Source organism: Vigna angularis, chromosome 6 (genome assembly GCF_016808095.1).
Source record: "Vigna angularis cultivar LongXiaoDou No.4 chromosome 6, ASM1680809v1, whole genome shotgun sequence".
NCBI classification, from domain to species: Eukaryota; Viridiplantae; Streptophyta; class Magnoliopsida; order Fabales; family Fabaceae; genus Vigna; species Vigna angularis.
Window position 1 is genome coordinate 22315643 of NC_068975.1, and position 16172 is coordinate 22331814.

The 16172-nt window shown below is 36.1% G+C and overlaps 1 protein-coding gene across 1 annotated transcript; it reads left to right on the forward strand.

Annotated features, from left to right (window-relative positions):
- Positions 1 to 6762: 6762 nt before the first annotated feature.
- On the forward strand, positions 6763 to 7237 carry LOC108343075 (histone H4). Its single transcript, XM_017581125.2, has one exon. It carries the CDS (start codon positions 6811 to 6813, stop codon positions 7120 to 7122), a length of 312 nt encoding a protein of 103 aa, XP_017436614.1. The 5' UTR covers positions 6763 to 6810; the 3' UTR covers positions 7123 to 7237.
- The last annotated feature ends 8935 nt before the right edge of the window (positions 7238 to 16172 follow it).

Here is a 16172-nt window from a genome sequence, read left to right on the forward strand (position 1 = left end):
TGATTAACTTTTGTTTGGGTGTCCAGCATAAGAGTCTTGAAATCTTTCCGGACGAGTTGTATTGTCTAGACACTTTGGTCTTCTTGGCCTTCTCTTTGACAGCATTAAACGAGAGCATCTAGGGGCACGAGGAAGAGGAAGAGGAAGAGCATTTATATGAGCCATTTATTTAGTAAACGATGTAGGTGATGGTTGAGCGATTGACATTTGAGCTTTGTCCAAAATTACCCTGCTTTCAACATCTCTCATCCTCTCTCGAGTAGTGATCTCGACCTATGTTCGTCTATGTTGAAGTAAATTCTTTATCCTTATCGATTTCTTCAGTTATTCGTTCATGTGAGGAGGTGCATGTTTATTCCTTCTTTACGCGGATACCAATTGTTAGACGGTGCACGGAATGGTTAACATCTTTAATAAACTAAGAGGAATTAATTTTTTTATCGCAAATCGTTTTTTTAAATAATTTTTTCGTAAATATAAAAATTTCTTAAAATAATTTAAACAAATTTAAAGAATAAAGAAGAGAGAAAATTGCATTAATGTAATTTTTATTCCGGTTCGGATCACAGAGATCTTACATCCAGTTGTTAACACCTCTCTTGTTACTCCAAGAGATGAAACTCACCCTTGTAACCCACAAGGGATGAACACCTCCTCCAAATGCTTTAAGGATGACCACCTCCTTTGAATCTTCACAAAGGATGAACACACTCTTTGAATCTTCATAAAGGATGATAGACTTTCAACTCAACAACAACAACACTCAATCACACTCCCAGTAAAAGTTCTCGCTCTATGCCAACACATCAAGTTCTCAAAGTCATAACAAAAGGGTTATACAAACCTTATAACATTGATCACCGCACACTGTTGAGACTTCGGCAAGTGTAGCGAATCGTTTAAGTAATAAAACTGGTAAGACCGGATATCGTTTCCCAAGAGACTCGTGTCACCAAACAATCGTATAATTTCTAACTACTTTGGACTAAAGAATGCTTCCATAATTTGGGTTTTAGTGCAATTAAAGTAAACATGAAACATAAATGATAAAAGTGATCTTAGATACTCAAACACTTGGAAATGGAAAGATTAGAAATGATATGGAATGATATTGTTGGGGTTATGATTTCACCTACTTCACTCTTATGTATGGTAACTCACTTCCTCTTCATTAATATGCCAATGTCAATCTATTAATTTACTCAAACCCAATCCCTTGGTAGAGAGAGACTAGACTTCCTCATTAGGCTCCAATCCCTTGGAAAACCTAACAATTATTTCCGTATTAAGAATTGAGATTTAAGACAACCAAAGGTCCTAGTTTTATCCCTAGATACTATTTCCTTTAGGTGTTTAATCCAAGTCTAGATTTACCCAACATTTTCCAATATCAAGCAAACCCTAAAATCATGTCATGGGTAGCAATTTCACAACAAGCATTAAGAGAAGGAATTAAACACTAACAATCAATGAAAGAGGCATATATTCATTCAAAACACAGTAGTTTACATAAGAGTTCAGTGGCTACATCAATCCCCTAACAACAATGAAACTAGCTCCCATGAATGGAGAGCTCAAACTTACAACAATGGTGGAAATGAAAGAAGGAAGAGGACCCAAGGGTGAAGAGGACCCAAGGGTGAAGAGCTCTAAATGAGAGAAATTGTGTTTCGGCAGCAAAAGATCAAAATCCCTTCTAGTTTCAGCCCTAAATAGACCAAATTTGCCACATCAGCATCGCCACCGCTCAGCTGCACCCAAGCGGCAGCATTCTGGTAACAGAGCGCTCAGCTGCACGCCAGCTGCACCCCAACGACAACATTCCAGAGAGTTGGCGCTCAGCTGCATGCCAGCTGCACCTCAGCTACAACAAGCTAGGATGAATGGGGCTCAGCTGCACGCCAACTGCACCCCAGCTACAGCATTGATGTTCAATGTTCTTCTTTTCACACTTCTTCTTGCTTCTATGGTTCTTTAAATTTTTTGGATTGACACACAAGCTTCATGTGAATGATCTAAACATAGTAAAAAGTGGGGATTAGTGATGAAATTAAATCAATACAACTCAATATGTAACTACTTAGAAACACAACAAATTGAGGCATAAAGAAGGTAGAAAGCTAAGAAAGAGTTGATTTTGTTTCTTTATTCATAAAAGAAATATAGGTAAAATTCAACATTATCACACACTATAGACAAGAATTTCGAAATATACTTATTTCGTATGTTGTATTTCGTATTTTAGAACGAGAGTCCCAATCAGTTTATAGAGATCTCATTCAAGGATACCTCCAAAAATATGTTGTCAACTAATTAATATGTGATAATCAATTATCCAATTATGATAATTTATTATGCATTTAATGAATGTACAATGGTAAAAAACTTGCTTAAAAATTATCATAATTACTCGTGATAATCAATTATGGCAAGTCATAATTGATTACTGATGATTGATTATTATAATTTGATAATTGATTATCTTGAGTATAAAATGAGGTTTTCTAATTCAAAACAAATTTTAATGCAACCTAAGGCAAACAATACATAGAATGAAAGATAAATCACATCCTATAGATAAATCAACATAGTGTCTACTTTTCCTCATGAAAAATCAATTTGAGTTAAAAAAGAACTTAAGCGTTCATACCAAGCTCTAGGAGCTTGTTTTAAACCATACAACACTTTGTTTAATTAGTTTTAAAACATGTTTGAAGTTAGTAGAACACTCAAACCCCGGAGGTTATTCCACATAAACTTTTTCCTTGATATCACCATTAAGAAATGAACTTTTAACATTCATTTTAAATAAATTAATCTTAGTGTAAGCAACAAAAGATAATAAAATTTAAATTTCTTCTAACATGACAACATAAGCTTAAGTTTTTGTATAATCTATACCTTCATGTTGTGGGTATCCTTTAACAACGAGCCTTGCTTTGTTTCTTACAACTTTTCCAACTTCGTCTAGCTCGTTTTTAAAGATCCATTTTGCTCCGACGACGTGTTTACCTTGAGGTAACTCGACAAGCTTCCACACATTACTCTTCTAAAGTCCTATTGCTTTAACGCACTAAGGGTAGTGTAAAACGCTCTCGGATGTAGCATTTAATTGGCTAAATCTTAGAACCTTAAGTGTAAGGGAGTTGGTACATAGTTTTCAAGTGGAACCGTGAGCTAGGTGAAGTTTCAATGAAAGGTATAAGAGCTATTTTAGGAGTGTTTTTTGCAACTGCAAATTGTGAAGTTTAGCACCAAAGAAGCCATAGGTGAGTGGTCCAAGAGTGGCCTGCAATGTTAAATTACCCAATCCAGTATTTTCTCAACGGTCCAATTTGGTAAGTAATATCTGTGACACCCGGACACTGACGAGGGCGGGGAATGATCGTCGGTGCAAGAGGCACGAAGTGCAAGGGGCACAAACAAGGAGTGGCTCCTGGCAGACTTCTAGTGGAAGGGACACATGGATGAATCGAACATACACCAGAATGAGAGGGATCTAGAGACTGTATAGGTATAAGACTATACAGTTGAAGGATAGCTTAAAGGGATTGATTTGGCTACTCATATCACCTGTAGCGTTAAATTACCCAGTCTAGTATTTTCTCTATGGTCCAATATGGTAAGCAATATATGTTTGTGGGTCCAATATAGGGAATTTCCAAGGGTTAGTCTGTAACATTACACTTCTATAATAGAATCAAATCAGTTCAATTAGGTAGGTATCTTAGGCATGTTTGAGCTCTTGGTTGTTTTATATTTTCTTTTATAACTCCATTATGACATGGGAGTTTTGACATTGTTTTGTATACTTTAGGAAGTAGAGATGATGTGGATAGCTGATGTTTTTCCCATGACTATAATTGGTTGCATGTAATTAATCATTTTCAAATTGTTATGAGGTTTTATGTGTTGTTTTTGTGTGCTTGGGCAATAGAATTGATGTAACTAGTTCATGACGTTAGTACTTGATTTGGTTTATAATAATTTAAGGATTTTTCCCATATGCTGTGAGATTTATAAATGATTTTGATGTGGTGGGCGACAACATTGTTGTCATAGGGTACCTTGTTATTGTTTGATAGTGTTGTCTTCTAATGTATGAAAATCAATTTGTTGGTGAAGTTATATGCGCTAGTTGGCAATAAGTGGTGTTTCACATACTGTGAAGTTGCATGTGGGGTAGGATATTTTTAATACTCATCTAACTGGTGTGAGATACTTAATGTTGTTGAATACCTCGGTTTTGGGTGGTTATGTATGATTAATGATTATGGTCAAGGATAATGGTTATGGGCAAGGTTGAAGTTGTGTAAGTGAATGGGTCATAGCGATTGGAGTTAGAACCCCGATATACCTTGAGTATTACTCTTGTCGTTGCACAAAAGCAAATAGTGATTGATGGTGACATTTGGTAATACTCGTTGAATTCAAGAGTTCTCTTTCACTTGTGCGATACAGTGAAAAGAGGTAATCTTCGTCTATGTGAGGCAGTGGAAGAGGATAAGTTACGAGATGCTATGTAATGGTTTCCATGATCATTATTTAGTTTAATGAGAGAGTCACGGTGTTGAACCAACCACACAGTGTGGTGGTGGCTATGTTTTTTAGTATGTCTTCTTATCATATTTTGTTAAACCTTGGTTGTATCTTTCCTCTTTTGAGGGATATAAAGGTAATCATCTTTCGTCTTGAGACAGGTAGAAAGGTGGATATCTTCATCTTTATGAGATAATTAAATAGATGAGTTTCTTCGTCCATGACGAGCTGTAGAGGAGACTCAGATTCAAGTGCTACCCTTTCCTCTTTTGAGGGAGTAGAAAGTGATGGGTGTCTCACCCGTAGCGTTGTAGCTCATGCTGAGTTTAGTGTAGATGGAAGCGACTTGGAGTTTTTACACATAAGCCTTAAGGTGTAGGGAGATAGGTTCGAAGTTGCGGTGATGGACTACTCGAATCGTCTTGTTTTAGTAAACATGAATGGTGCAGTGAAGTATGAAAGTTGACATAAGTTTATATAGATAATGGGTATTGGCACATGTTTCCTTTAATGGATAGGTTGTGTAAAGCTAATGAGTTGGTTGTGATTCCTTTTAAGGGAGTGTATGGTTTGTTAGTGTATCATTTGTTATAATCTTACTATGTATTAATGCTATTTGATATGATAGGATTGTGTTATGACCTTAATGACTAATGTAATTAGGGATGACAACGGGTCGGATCAGGTACAGATAATGCCTACTCGCAACCCTACCTGCAAAATAAAAACTCCAACCGCAACCCGCCCACTACCCGCATGATTATCTGTTTAAAAAAAACCCGTGGATATTTTAAAACCCGCGAGTACCCGCAAATATTAAAAAATATATATTTTATACATTTTTAAAATAAAATTTAAGTAAAATTATAAAAAAATATAAAATTTAATAAAATAAAATATAAACTAAAATTTAAATTTAATTTAATTAAATAAAATATAAATTAATTTATTATATTTATTTTTTGCGGGTAACGGGTATCCGCGAGTTGGATAGTATACATCCGACTTGTTTATAAGTGGGTATTAAAATACTTGCTACCCGTAGGTAGTGAATATCTGCTAGTACCAACTATCTGTCGTAGATTTCATCTGCAAATATTTATGGATGCAAAGTTTTTTGTCATCTCTAAATATAACTATTATATTAATGTTTTGATGTTTATTCTGTTATCTCATCTATATTTATTTTGTTGGGTAACGATGATTGTATGAAGTTTGTGTTATATAAATGCAGATACGTTGATTAAAAGCTTCAGAGAGGATAATTGTTATATCGGGTTTCATGTAAAATATGTATTTAAAAAAAAATAGATTTTAAGAATTTATGTATTGGTTTAAAATTAATTTTAATATTTAGTTTTGTAAATATTAATTAGCATTTACATTTGTTAAATGTATTTAATTCATGCTTTTGAGAGTTTGGACAGTGTGACAAGAGATTTTTTTTCTTAAGTTTAAGGCGTTTTAATAACTATAAGAATATTTAATAAACTCTCAAGAATGAATATAATACTATCATCATTGTCTATGTTTACATTATCTTCGGAACTCATGCGTCAAACACCAAAATAAAATCAAAATTTATTATATTTTAAATAAAACAAGTTAACCATTTTTTTTACTGGTGTAAATTTAAAATATTATATATTAATAATCTTTTATTAATACTAACGGAAAATTCTTCTTTTTAAAATAAATAAATTAAAATAATCACTTTAAAAATACAAGCAAACGCACTAAGGTGAAAAATGATTTGTTTTCTAAACAATTTATTATTTATTTCTTAGTATGGATCGTAACCATTTTCTCTATTTTTACTAATAAAATTATAATTATAAAAATAAATATAAATAATTTTATAATTTGATGGTAAATAATTTTTATTTATTTTATAAAATAAAAAATATTTAATTTAAAAGAAATTAATTTTAAAAACAGTTAAATAAAAAAATCAAATAAAATTTGAAAAAAAATTGGGATACCAGAATCCTCTCTATAAGAGAAACACCGAACTAGTCCCAATCCACGCATGCTTCCAAAAACAATATCTGACCGTTAAAACTTCTTTATCAACGTCCTTAAATGTCCATTTATGAATCCATGGATAATAAAAAGGAACCGTCGATTAATCTCAATCCAACGGCAGAGATCTGATTTTAGAAACAGGCTTGCGCACTCTTCCCGCTTCCATAAATCCTCAATCTCCCTGAGTTTTTCTATCATTTCACATCTGAAACCTCAAATCCTAAATCTGTAAATTTGGTGGAAAAAATGTCAGGCCGAGGAAAAGGAGGCAAGGGATTGGGGAAGGGAGGTGCCAAGAGGCACAGAAAGGTGCTCCGAGATAACATTCAGGGCATTACCAAACCTGCCATTCGTAGATTGGCCAGAAGAGGTGGCGTGAAAAGAATCAGCGGTTTGATATACGAAGAAACTAGAGGAGTGCTGAAGATATTCTTGGAGAATGTAATTCGTGATGCTGTAACTTACACCGAGCATGCTAGGAGGAAGACTGTCACTGCAATGGATGTTGTTTATGCCTTGAAGCGACAGGGAAGGACTCTCTATGGTTTCGGAGGCTGACCAATACTTTACTTTATTTTTTAATTACTACTTTCTTATGAAAGTTTCTCTGAGAACTTGTTTAGTTTTATCAGATGTAAAACTTTTCAAATTATATGGATTAAGATTTCTCTAATCTTCTAAGGTGTTTGGATTGTATGACTTCTGTTACGTTAGAGGTCTGATTTGAATCCTTCATTTGAGGCTAAAAAACCATGTGGAGTGTGTCAATTATGCTTTTGATTTTATCTAACATAGGACTGAATGGCATAGTTTTAGTGTTTATGTTTCTTTAGTTTTTAGAACTTAACATCATAGTTTGCTAAATTGTTATTTTAGATATTTTTATAATTTTTAACCAAGGTTTTGCATTTTCACTTTTATTTTATTTTATTTACTACACTTTAAATTTTGTATGTAATTTTGTTTAGTCGTCGTCAAATATAGTTTAATTAATTAAAACATATAGATAATTTTAGGCAAATGAAAATGGGATAAAAATTACGACTTATTAAAATTTTTAAAAATTATAAACCATTAATGTAAAAAATTACATCTACAAAGTAAAGTGAACAAAATTGTAATTTGACAATGGGGAAAAGAATATTAGAAAAGAGTTTAGTATAAAGCTATTTTGGTAATAAAATAGTTTATAATCTAAATTTATAATGTATTTGTTTTCATGTGCTAATAATTTGAATGTATATGTGAAAATGAATTTTTCATTTGTTTTTTAGTTTTTATGTATGTGAGGAATTTAGGAGCGTTGAATTGTTGAATGTAGATTTTTTATTTATAAGAAAAGATTAAAACATATTTGTATTATTTAAAAAAAATGAAGTTTTTCAAGTTTTTCTTTTTATACCAAATAGTGCATAGTTTATGGTTCTATAAATAAGTTTTATCAGTGTATCATGAATGCGTGTATTATATATGAGATATAGTAAAGTTAACTAATTACTTTGTTCAAAGGTGAAGTTTGAAGAGAAGAGTTGGAATTTTTTGTGTAGAGAAATTATTGTTGTGTTGTTTCATTGAAAATAATATTGGAAGTCTTAGATTCAAGTTTGAAGTGAATGCATGAAATTCGAATCAATAATGGAGAAAGAGAATTCATTCTTGGTGAGAGGGAATGAAGTTTGTGTAGAGTGGAGTATGCATAGAATCCAGGCTACCAAAGGATGAAATCTAGCTTAACTAGGGGTGGAATCCAACTTAGATAGTTTGATCAACGGGTGAAATTTCTCGACCATCCCTACCAAGGTGGAATCGTTTATGGTGGTGGTAATAGATTGGTGGAATGAATTATGTTGTCATTTTGAAGTGATAGAATTTCTTTTGGTCTCGTAGGATCGATTATGATGGTTTTCATAGAGTGGTAAAATCGAATATAGAAATGTATTGGAAGTGGGGTTGATTATGGACTATTGGAGTCACATAATCGATTCTAGTATGGTAAAATAGAATTGTTGAGTCTTTCGAGGAGGAGGTTTCATGTGTGTTACACAAACACCAATAACATCTAAGCCAACTATATAAGGGATCAACATCACTCTTTACCCAAAACCTTAAGGCAATGGATTAATGGGTATTTCATCTTTATATAATGTTTTACTTTTTCATTTCTATCCAATGTGGGATTTGGACTCACTTGGATTTCCAACAAGAATGATGTTCAATGGTGTGCGAAAATTGATTCCATAATTTGGTTATGGGAATTGTAGAATTGATTCATTGCTATTGGAATTGCTTATGGGCGTAGATGAAATTGATTTTATGAATTTTTTAGTTTCTGATTTTTGTGACTACAAGGAGGACCAAATTGATTCTTTTTTAGTGTGGAATCGATTTTGCTATGTATATGCGTTTTCTCGTTAGTGGATTCATAACAATATAGACAGTGAGCCCAATTTTTAATTTGTGATTTTTGTAATTATGTTGTTTGTATAACTTAGGTTCTTAGACATTGTTAGCGTTTATGAGGGGTTGGTGATATATTCATAACAATGTAGCATCGTGGTGGTTCTCGGGTTAACTCGTTTTTGTCGATGTATTTTGGTTGGGGAAGGAATATGGACAATTTTTATTTATTATGTTATTGGAATTGATGTTATCATGATTTCAAAACATGCAATGCATAATCAAAATTGTTCTTTCACTGGAATCATGGAATCAATTTGTTAGACAATTAAAAGTGTATGTGAGGAGGAATAAAAGAGGAGAAAGTTAGTGGCGGGTAGATGGGGAAATCTGTTAGAGGAGAGATGGTTAGTTTGTTAGAAGAGAGAGAGGGAATATAAATAACAAAGAGATTTGAGAGAGAGGGGGGAGGATTTTGGGTATTGAGACTGGACCTCTTGGCCAGTGGAGGAAGGGAGGCTTCCTTGGGAGAGATAGTATACTTGTATTTCCTTTTTCTACACATTACATCAGAAATAGAAATACATATTCATATCTATTCATCCATACTTACTTACTGTTTAGTGTGTGTGTGAGTTTGAAATTGCTGTTCGGCTCCTTGAACAAAGGAACCTAACAGATTTGGTCCGACCTGCTGGATCTGCTCGGAGGGAAGAGGAGTGAGCTATATCAGAGAAGAATGGAGGGACGAATGGGGGCTATGGAATCGACGGTGGAAGAGTTGAAGGCAGAAATGCGAGCAATGACTCTCGAGTTTGGACGAGCCTTCGGACGACGCTCTGGAAATCGAGATAGGAGTTCTGAAGGGAGTCGTAATTCTGTCAATGGTGATCGAGAACGAAGGTCAGTGGAGAGCACTGATGATGAATCGGAGGATGACCGAGGCGAAGTACAACGTAGCTGGATGAAGCGCGTTGAGCTCCCAACTTTTGAAGGTATTGATCCTACTGGGTGGATAGAGAAGGCTGAGAAGTTTTTTGACATCTAGGGAGTAACGGAGAAAGAGAAGATGAAGTTAATGTATATTTGTATGGACGGAGGCGCTAATTATTGGTTCCGCTTCTGGCGGAAGAAAACCCGACACCCAACGTGGAAGTCGTTTAAGGAGGCATTGACGCGGAGGTTCGGAGGACGGAACCGAGGAACTGTTTTTGAGAAGTTGGCCGCTGTGCGACAGCGAGGGGGCGTATATGAGTATATCTAAGAGTTCGAAGTACTCGTGGCGCAGGCAACCGGAGTAACTGAAGATCAATTACTGGGTATTTCTTCGCAGGTTTGCAAGAAGGATTACGTAATGCCATGAGACCGCATGACCCACGCGACTTGTTGACGGGGATGGAGCGAGCTCGGGACGTCGAACAAGTGGGGTTGACATCGCGGGGGAGTAGTGGAGCTGGAGGAAAAGGAGGGGTGACGTGGGGGAGATACTCCGCGAGTTCAGGGACGGTGGCGAGGACGGAAACTTTTCGTGGACCGTCGAAAGGGCCGGTGAATGGTAGCGGAGGGCCAGGGATAAAGAAGGACGTTAGTGCCAATACCATGATTTCAAAGGCTGGTAGTAGTGGAGGAGGAAACGCAGGACGGGGCGTCAGGACTTTACCATACCCAAAATACATTAAGCGGCGTGAAGAAGGACGATGTTTCCACTACGGCGGACCCTACAGCCCGGGCCATCGCTGTGCGGAACGGAGCATGCGGGTCATGATTTTGGCGGAGGAGGATGAAGAGGAAGAGGCGGAGGAGAATGTTGTGGTAGAACAGATGACGATAGAGTTTCGGGATTGTCCGCCGGTGGACTCTCACAATCTAACACGATGAAGCTGCAAGGTTGGGTGCAAGGGAAGAAAGTTCTGGTGCTAATCGATAGTGGAGCTACCCATAGTTTTATATCTACCAAATTGGTGAAAGAGTTGGGTCTGGAGTGCATCGACACACACCCTTATAAAGTATGTTTAGGGGATGGACAAAAGAAAGTGACCAGCGGGTATTGCACAAGAGTCCCTGTGTTATTAGAAGGCTTAGAAGTTAGAGATAAATTTTATCTCTTTGAATTAGGCAGTGTGGACGTAATACTGGGAATTACGTGGTTAGCATCCCTGGGAGAGATAAAGGTGGATTGGGGACAACTCATCATGAAAGTGGCGCATGGAGGGGAAGAAGTGGAGATAAAGGGTGATCCAGCCTTGACACGTAGGGTGGTGACTCCAGAAGCACTTATTAAAGAAAAAGGGATTGAAATTATGACCTTAGTGTGGAGTTTAACCCAAACAGAATTGATGGATGAGGAGATAGAAAAGAGTGGCTTAACGCAGGATGAGGAGGTAGAATTCGCACAAATTCTGAGTGATTTTGAAGGGATATTCAGAGACCCCCAAGGACTACCACCAGAGAGGAGAGTTGATCACAAAATTCCCTTGAAAGAGGGCAATGAACACGTTAATGTGAGGCCATATAGGTACCCCCATGGCATGAAAACAGAGATAGAGCGTCAGGTGGAGGAGATGCTGAATTTGGGCATTATTAGAACCAGTAACAGCCCTTATTCTAGTCCTGTAATATTGGTAAAAAAGAAGGATGGAAGTTGGAGGTTTTGTGTGGATTATAGGGCATTGAACAGAGTAACAGTGGCTGATAAATACCCTATTCTAGTCATTGAGGAGCTGCTGGATGAACTTCAAGGAGCATTATATTTTTCAAAAGTTGATTTGAAGGCTGGGTATCATCAGATAAGAATGAAGAGTAAAGACATTCCAAAAACTGCTTTTCGGACACATCAAGGGCATTATGAATTCCTTGTGATGCCCTTTGGGCTAACAAATGCCCCAGCTACATTTCAAGACATGATGAATTCAATATTAAGGCCGCTTTTGAGGAGGTTCGTGTTAGTATTTTTTGACGATATACTCGTCTATAGCAAGACTTGGGAGGACCACTCGCAACACCTAACGCAAGTCTTAAAAGTCTTGGTTGAACATAAACTTTTTGCAAACAGAAAGAAGTGTGAATTTGGAAGAAGACAAGTGAGGTATTTGGGACACAAGATCTCGGCAACAGGGGTGGAAATGGATAAAGAAAAGGTTGCAGCTATTTTGGAATGGCCAGAGCCCAAAAACATCAAGGAGTTGAGAGGATTCCTTGGGTTGACTGGGTATTATCGAAGGTTCATTAGAAACTATGGGAAAATAGCTAAACCCCTTACTGATTTGTTGAAAAAGGGGATGTTTAAATGGTCTACAGAAGGAGCAGTGGCTATGCAGAAGCTTAAAGAATCTGTGACTACAGCTTCAGTATTGATTCTCCCTGATTTTAATCAAACATTTGTTGTAGAGTGTGATGCTTCGGATACCGGCGTTGGGGCAGTTTTGTCACAGAAGAAAAAACCCATAGCCTTCTTTAGTAAGTCATTATCTGAGTCCTCTTTGACCAAATCCGTTTATGAGAAGGAATTAATGACACTTGTGCTTGCTATACAACATTGGAGGCCATACTTATTGGGTCAGAAGTTTATTGTCCTTACGGATCAAAAAAGTTTGCGTTATCTACTGGAACAACGCATTACAACTCAAAGTCAGCAAAATTGGCTAGCTAAGCTTCTAGGGTACGAATTTGAAATCAAATACAGGACAGGTGCATCTAATCGTGTGGCTGATGGGCTATCCAGAAAAGGAACAGAAGAGGAGGAAACAGAAAAGGTGTTACAGATGATATCTAGACCATACTAGTCTGAATTTCAAGAAATCATGGAGGAGGTGGAGAAGGATGAGAGTTTAAAGAAGGTGCTGGAGGAAATAAGGGCAGATCCTAACTCTCACCCAGCTTACACGTTGGAGCATGGAAGATTACATTATAAGGGGAGACTTGTATTGTCGGCAAAATCTGTTTGGATACCTAGATTGTTGGCTGAATTCCATAGTAGTGTCACAGGAGGACATTCAGGGGTTTATAGAACCTATAGGAGGGTGGCACAATCTTTGCATTGGATAGGAATGAAGAAGACCGTTACAGATTTTGTGGTTGCATGTCTAGTTTGCCAACAACACAAGTACTTGGCAGCCTCTCCCCAAGGGTTGTTGCAGCCTTTACCTATACCTCAAGCAATCTTGGAGGAGATTAGTATGGATTTTATAGTAAAATTACCCAAATCTCATGGGTTTGATACTATACTAGTGGTGGTGGACAGACTCAGCAAATATGGCCATTTTATCCCTGTTAAACACCCTTATACAGCCAGGTCAATAGCTGAAGTGTTCGTGAAGGAAGTGATTAGGCTTCATGGGATACCTATGACTATTGTCAGTGATCGAGACTCCACATTCTTGAGTGCTTTTTGGAGGGAGATTTTCCGCCTGCAGGGAACACAGCTGAACATGAGCACTGCTTATCATCCAGAGTCGGATGGACAAACTGAAGTTTTGAATAGAGTGTTGGGAACTTACTTGCGCTGTTTTAGTTCTGGACAGCCCAAGATTTGGAGTACAGTATTGCCTTGGGCGGAATTTTGGTACAACACTAGTTACCAAGGAGCATCCAAATGAACACCTTTTGAAACTGTATATGGACGACCCCCTCCAACTCTTACACGTTTCATTCCTGGGGAAACAATGGTGGAGGCAGTTGCACAAGACCTACAAACCCGAGATGAAGCTTTGACACAACTGAAATATCATCTGGCCAGAGCTCAGGACCAGATGACACACTACGCCAACAGGAAGCGGAGGGAAGCCAAGATCCAAGAAGGAGATTGGGTATTCCTTAAAATCAGGCCTCATAGACAGACCTCTATGCCCACACGGTTACACTCAAAGCTGTCCGCACGGTATTATGGACCATTTTTGGTGGAGAAACAAATAGGACCTGTTGCTTTTCGCTTGCAGTTACCAGAAACATCAAGAATACACCCTGTATTCCATGTTTCCCAATTGAAACTAGCCATAGGAGATCATCCGGTGGAAGGACATCTCCCAACTGAACTACAAGATGATAAACCTATGTACACTCCTCTGAAAGTGTTACAGCGCAGGAACCAACAGCAGCAAGGAGAGGAGATTCCCCAATTTTTAATACAATGGAAAGAAGGTGGTTTGGATGGTGCTACTTGGGAGGAGGAACATTACATCCGACAGCAGTTCCCTGACTTCAACCTTGAGGACAAGGTTGATCTTGGGGAGGAGGGTAATGTTAGACAATTAAAAGTGTATGTGAGGAGGAATAAAAGGGGAGAAAGTTAGTGGCGGGTAGAGGGGGAAATCTGTTAGAGGAGAGATGGTTAGTTTGTTAGAAGAGAGAGAGGGAATATAAATAACAAAGAGATTTGAGAGAGAGGGGGGAGGATTTTGGGTATTGAGACTGAACCTCTTGGTCAGTGGAGGAAGGGAGGCTTCCTTGGGAGAGATAGTATACTTGTATTTCCTTTTTCTACACATTACATCAGAAATAGAAATACATATTCATATCTATTCATCCATACTTGCTTACTGTTGAGTGTGTGTGTGAGTTTGAAATTGCTGTTCGGCTCCTTAAACAAAGGAACCTAATACAATTATGTTTGCGAGAGAACAAATTACGTGTATTTGATGAAATGACCACGAAACTTGAGCTTGTTTGCTCACCTCTGACCTAAACCCAACTCTCCCACGTTCTTTCTTGAATTTACCAAGCTAAACCAAGTTTTTTTGCTAACCTAGTCAAGCTAAATAGACCTTGTCGAACTTGAGAACCTTTTCCTCTGTTATCGATCTTAACGACTTTATCCTCTATTGCCGACCTTGACTAGTAAAACGTAGTTTGTAGAGCTCAAATAGAGTTCATATATGGTCGGATTGGACATGGATAGTGTCTACCCTCTACCTTTATGGACACTCGGTTAAAAAATATTTGCGAGTAATTTAAAACTTATGGGTACTCGTGAATACTTGAAAATATTTTAAAAAATATATTTTATAAATTTTTAAAATAAAATTACAAAACATATATAAAATATAATATAAATTAAATTAAATATAAATTAAATATAAATTAAATTTTTAATTAAATTTAATTTGATAAAATATGAATTACTTTTAGTTTTAATTAAATTTAATTAATAAAGTATAAATTAATTTTTATTTTATTTTTTGTTGCTATCAGATGCTTGCGAGTATGCTAAACTCGACCCGTTTATAAACTGCTATTAAGATACTCATCTATCGTTATTTGTGAGTAATACATACCTTCACATACCAACTATCCATAACATACTTTATTTGTGAATATTTGTATATACATGTATTTTTGCCATTTTTAAATGTACTTAAACATGTCGCCTAGTTGAGAGTAATGAGAATTTTCATTCCCATTAAAATACCAATGTTTCAATTTTAAATTCGTCAAATGACATCATTAGCTTTGAAACCTAAAACATTATCACAATTTTATTCTTAAAAAATAATTCAGATAATTATAAATATTTAAATTATCCCTCCAAACCTCAATTTGTAAACTATATGAATATATTGAAATAGTTAAATTATTAAATTGTAATTTCATAAGATATAAAATTATAAATTATTATAAATGTCAATTATACAAAATAATGAGATAAAATAATGATTACCTCATCTAACTAATAAAAAAAATGATAATGCTTTAACAATATTTTTTTGACAAGATTTTAACACTATCTACGTATCATTCTGTGAGTGGTCCATGTTAGTGTTTATGATTATTATTATTGATTATGGAGTAATTTTGAACCAATCACATAATGACACGTAGGTAAAGCTAAAATATTTTAAAAAAATATATAAAAAAAGTTTACAAGAATGTAAATAAACATATAATTTTTTTAAATGCTCAGTGGATTGTAATATTTTATTTGGAAGTCAACTAAAATATACCTCACTTTGTTATAAATTTAAAACATAATTAAAATTAAAAAAATTATAAAAAGTGATGCCACTGAATTCGGCAAAACAAAGTCGCAATCCGCGTACCGCTTTAGAAGACAATCTCTTACCATTGAAATAACTTATCCACGGTCCTTACTTGTCGATTTACCGTCCCGCGGATCACGAACTATAACCGTCGATTAATTTCAAATCCAACGTCGGAGATCAGATTTCAAAAACACACCAGATTCCTCTTCCCGCTCTAATAAATACGCCCAATCTCCC

Bases quoted from the DNA above. Each gene is read 5' to 3' on its own strand.
- LOC108343075 (XM_017581125.2), top strand. From the start codon at position 6,811: ATGTCAGGCCGAGGAAAAGGAGGCAAGGGATTGGGGAAGGGAGGTGCC.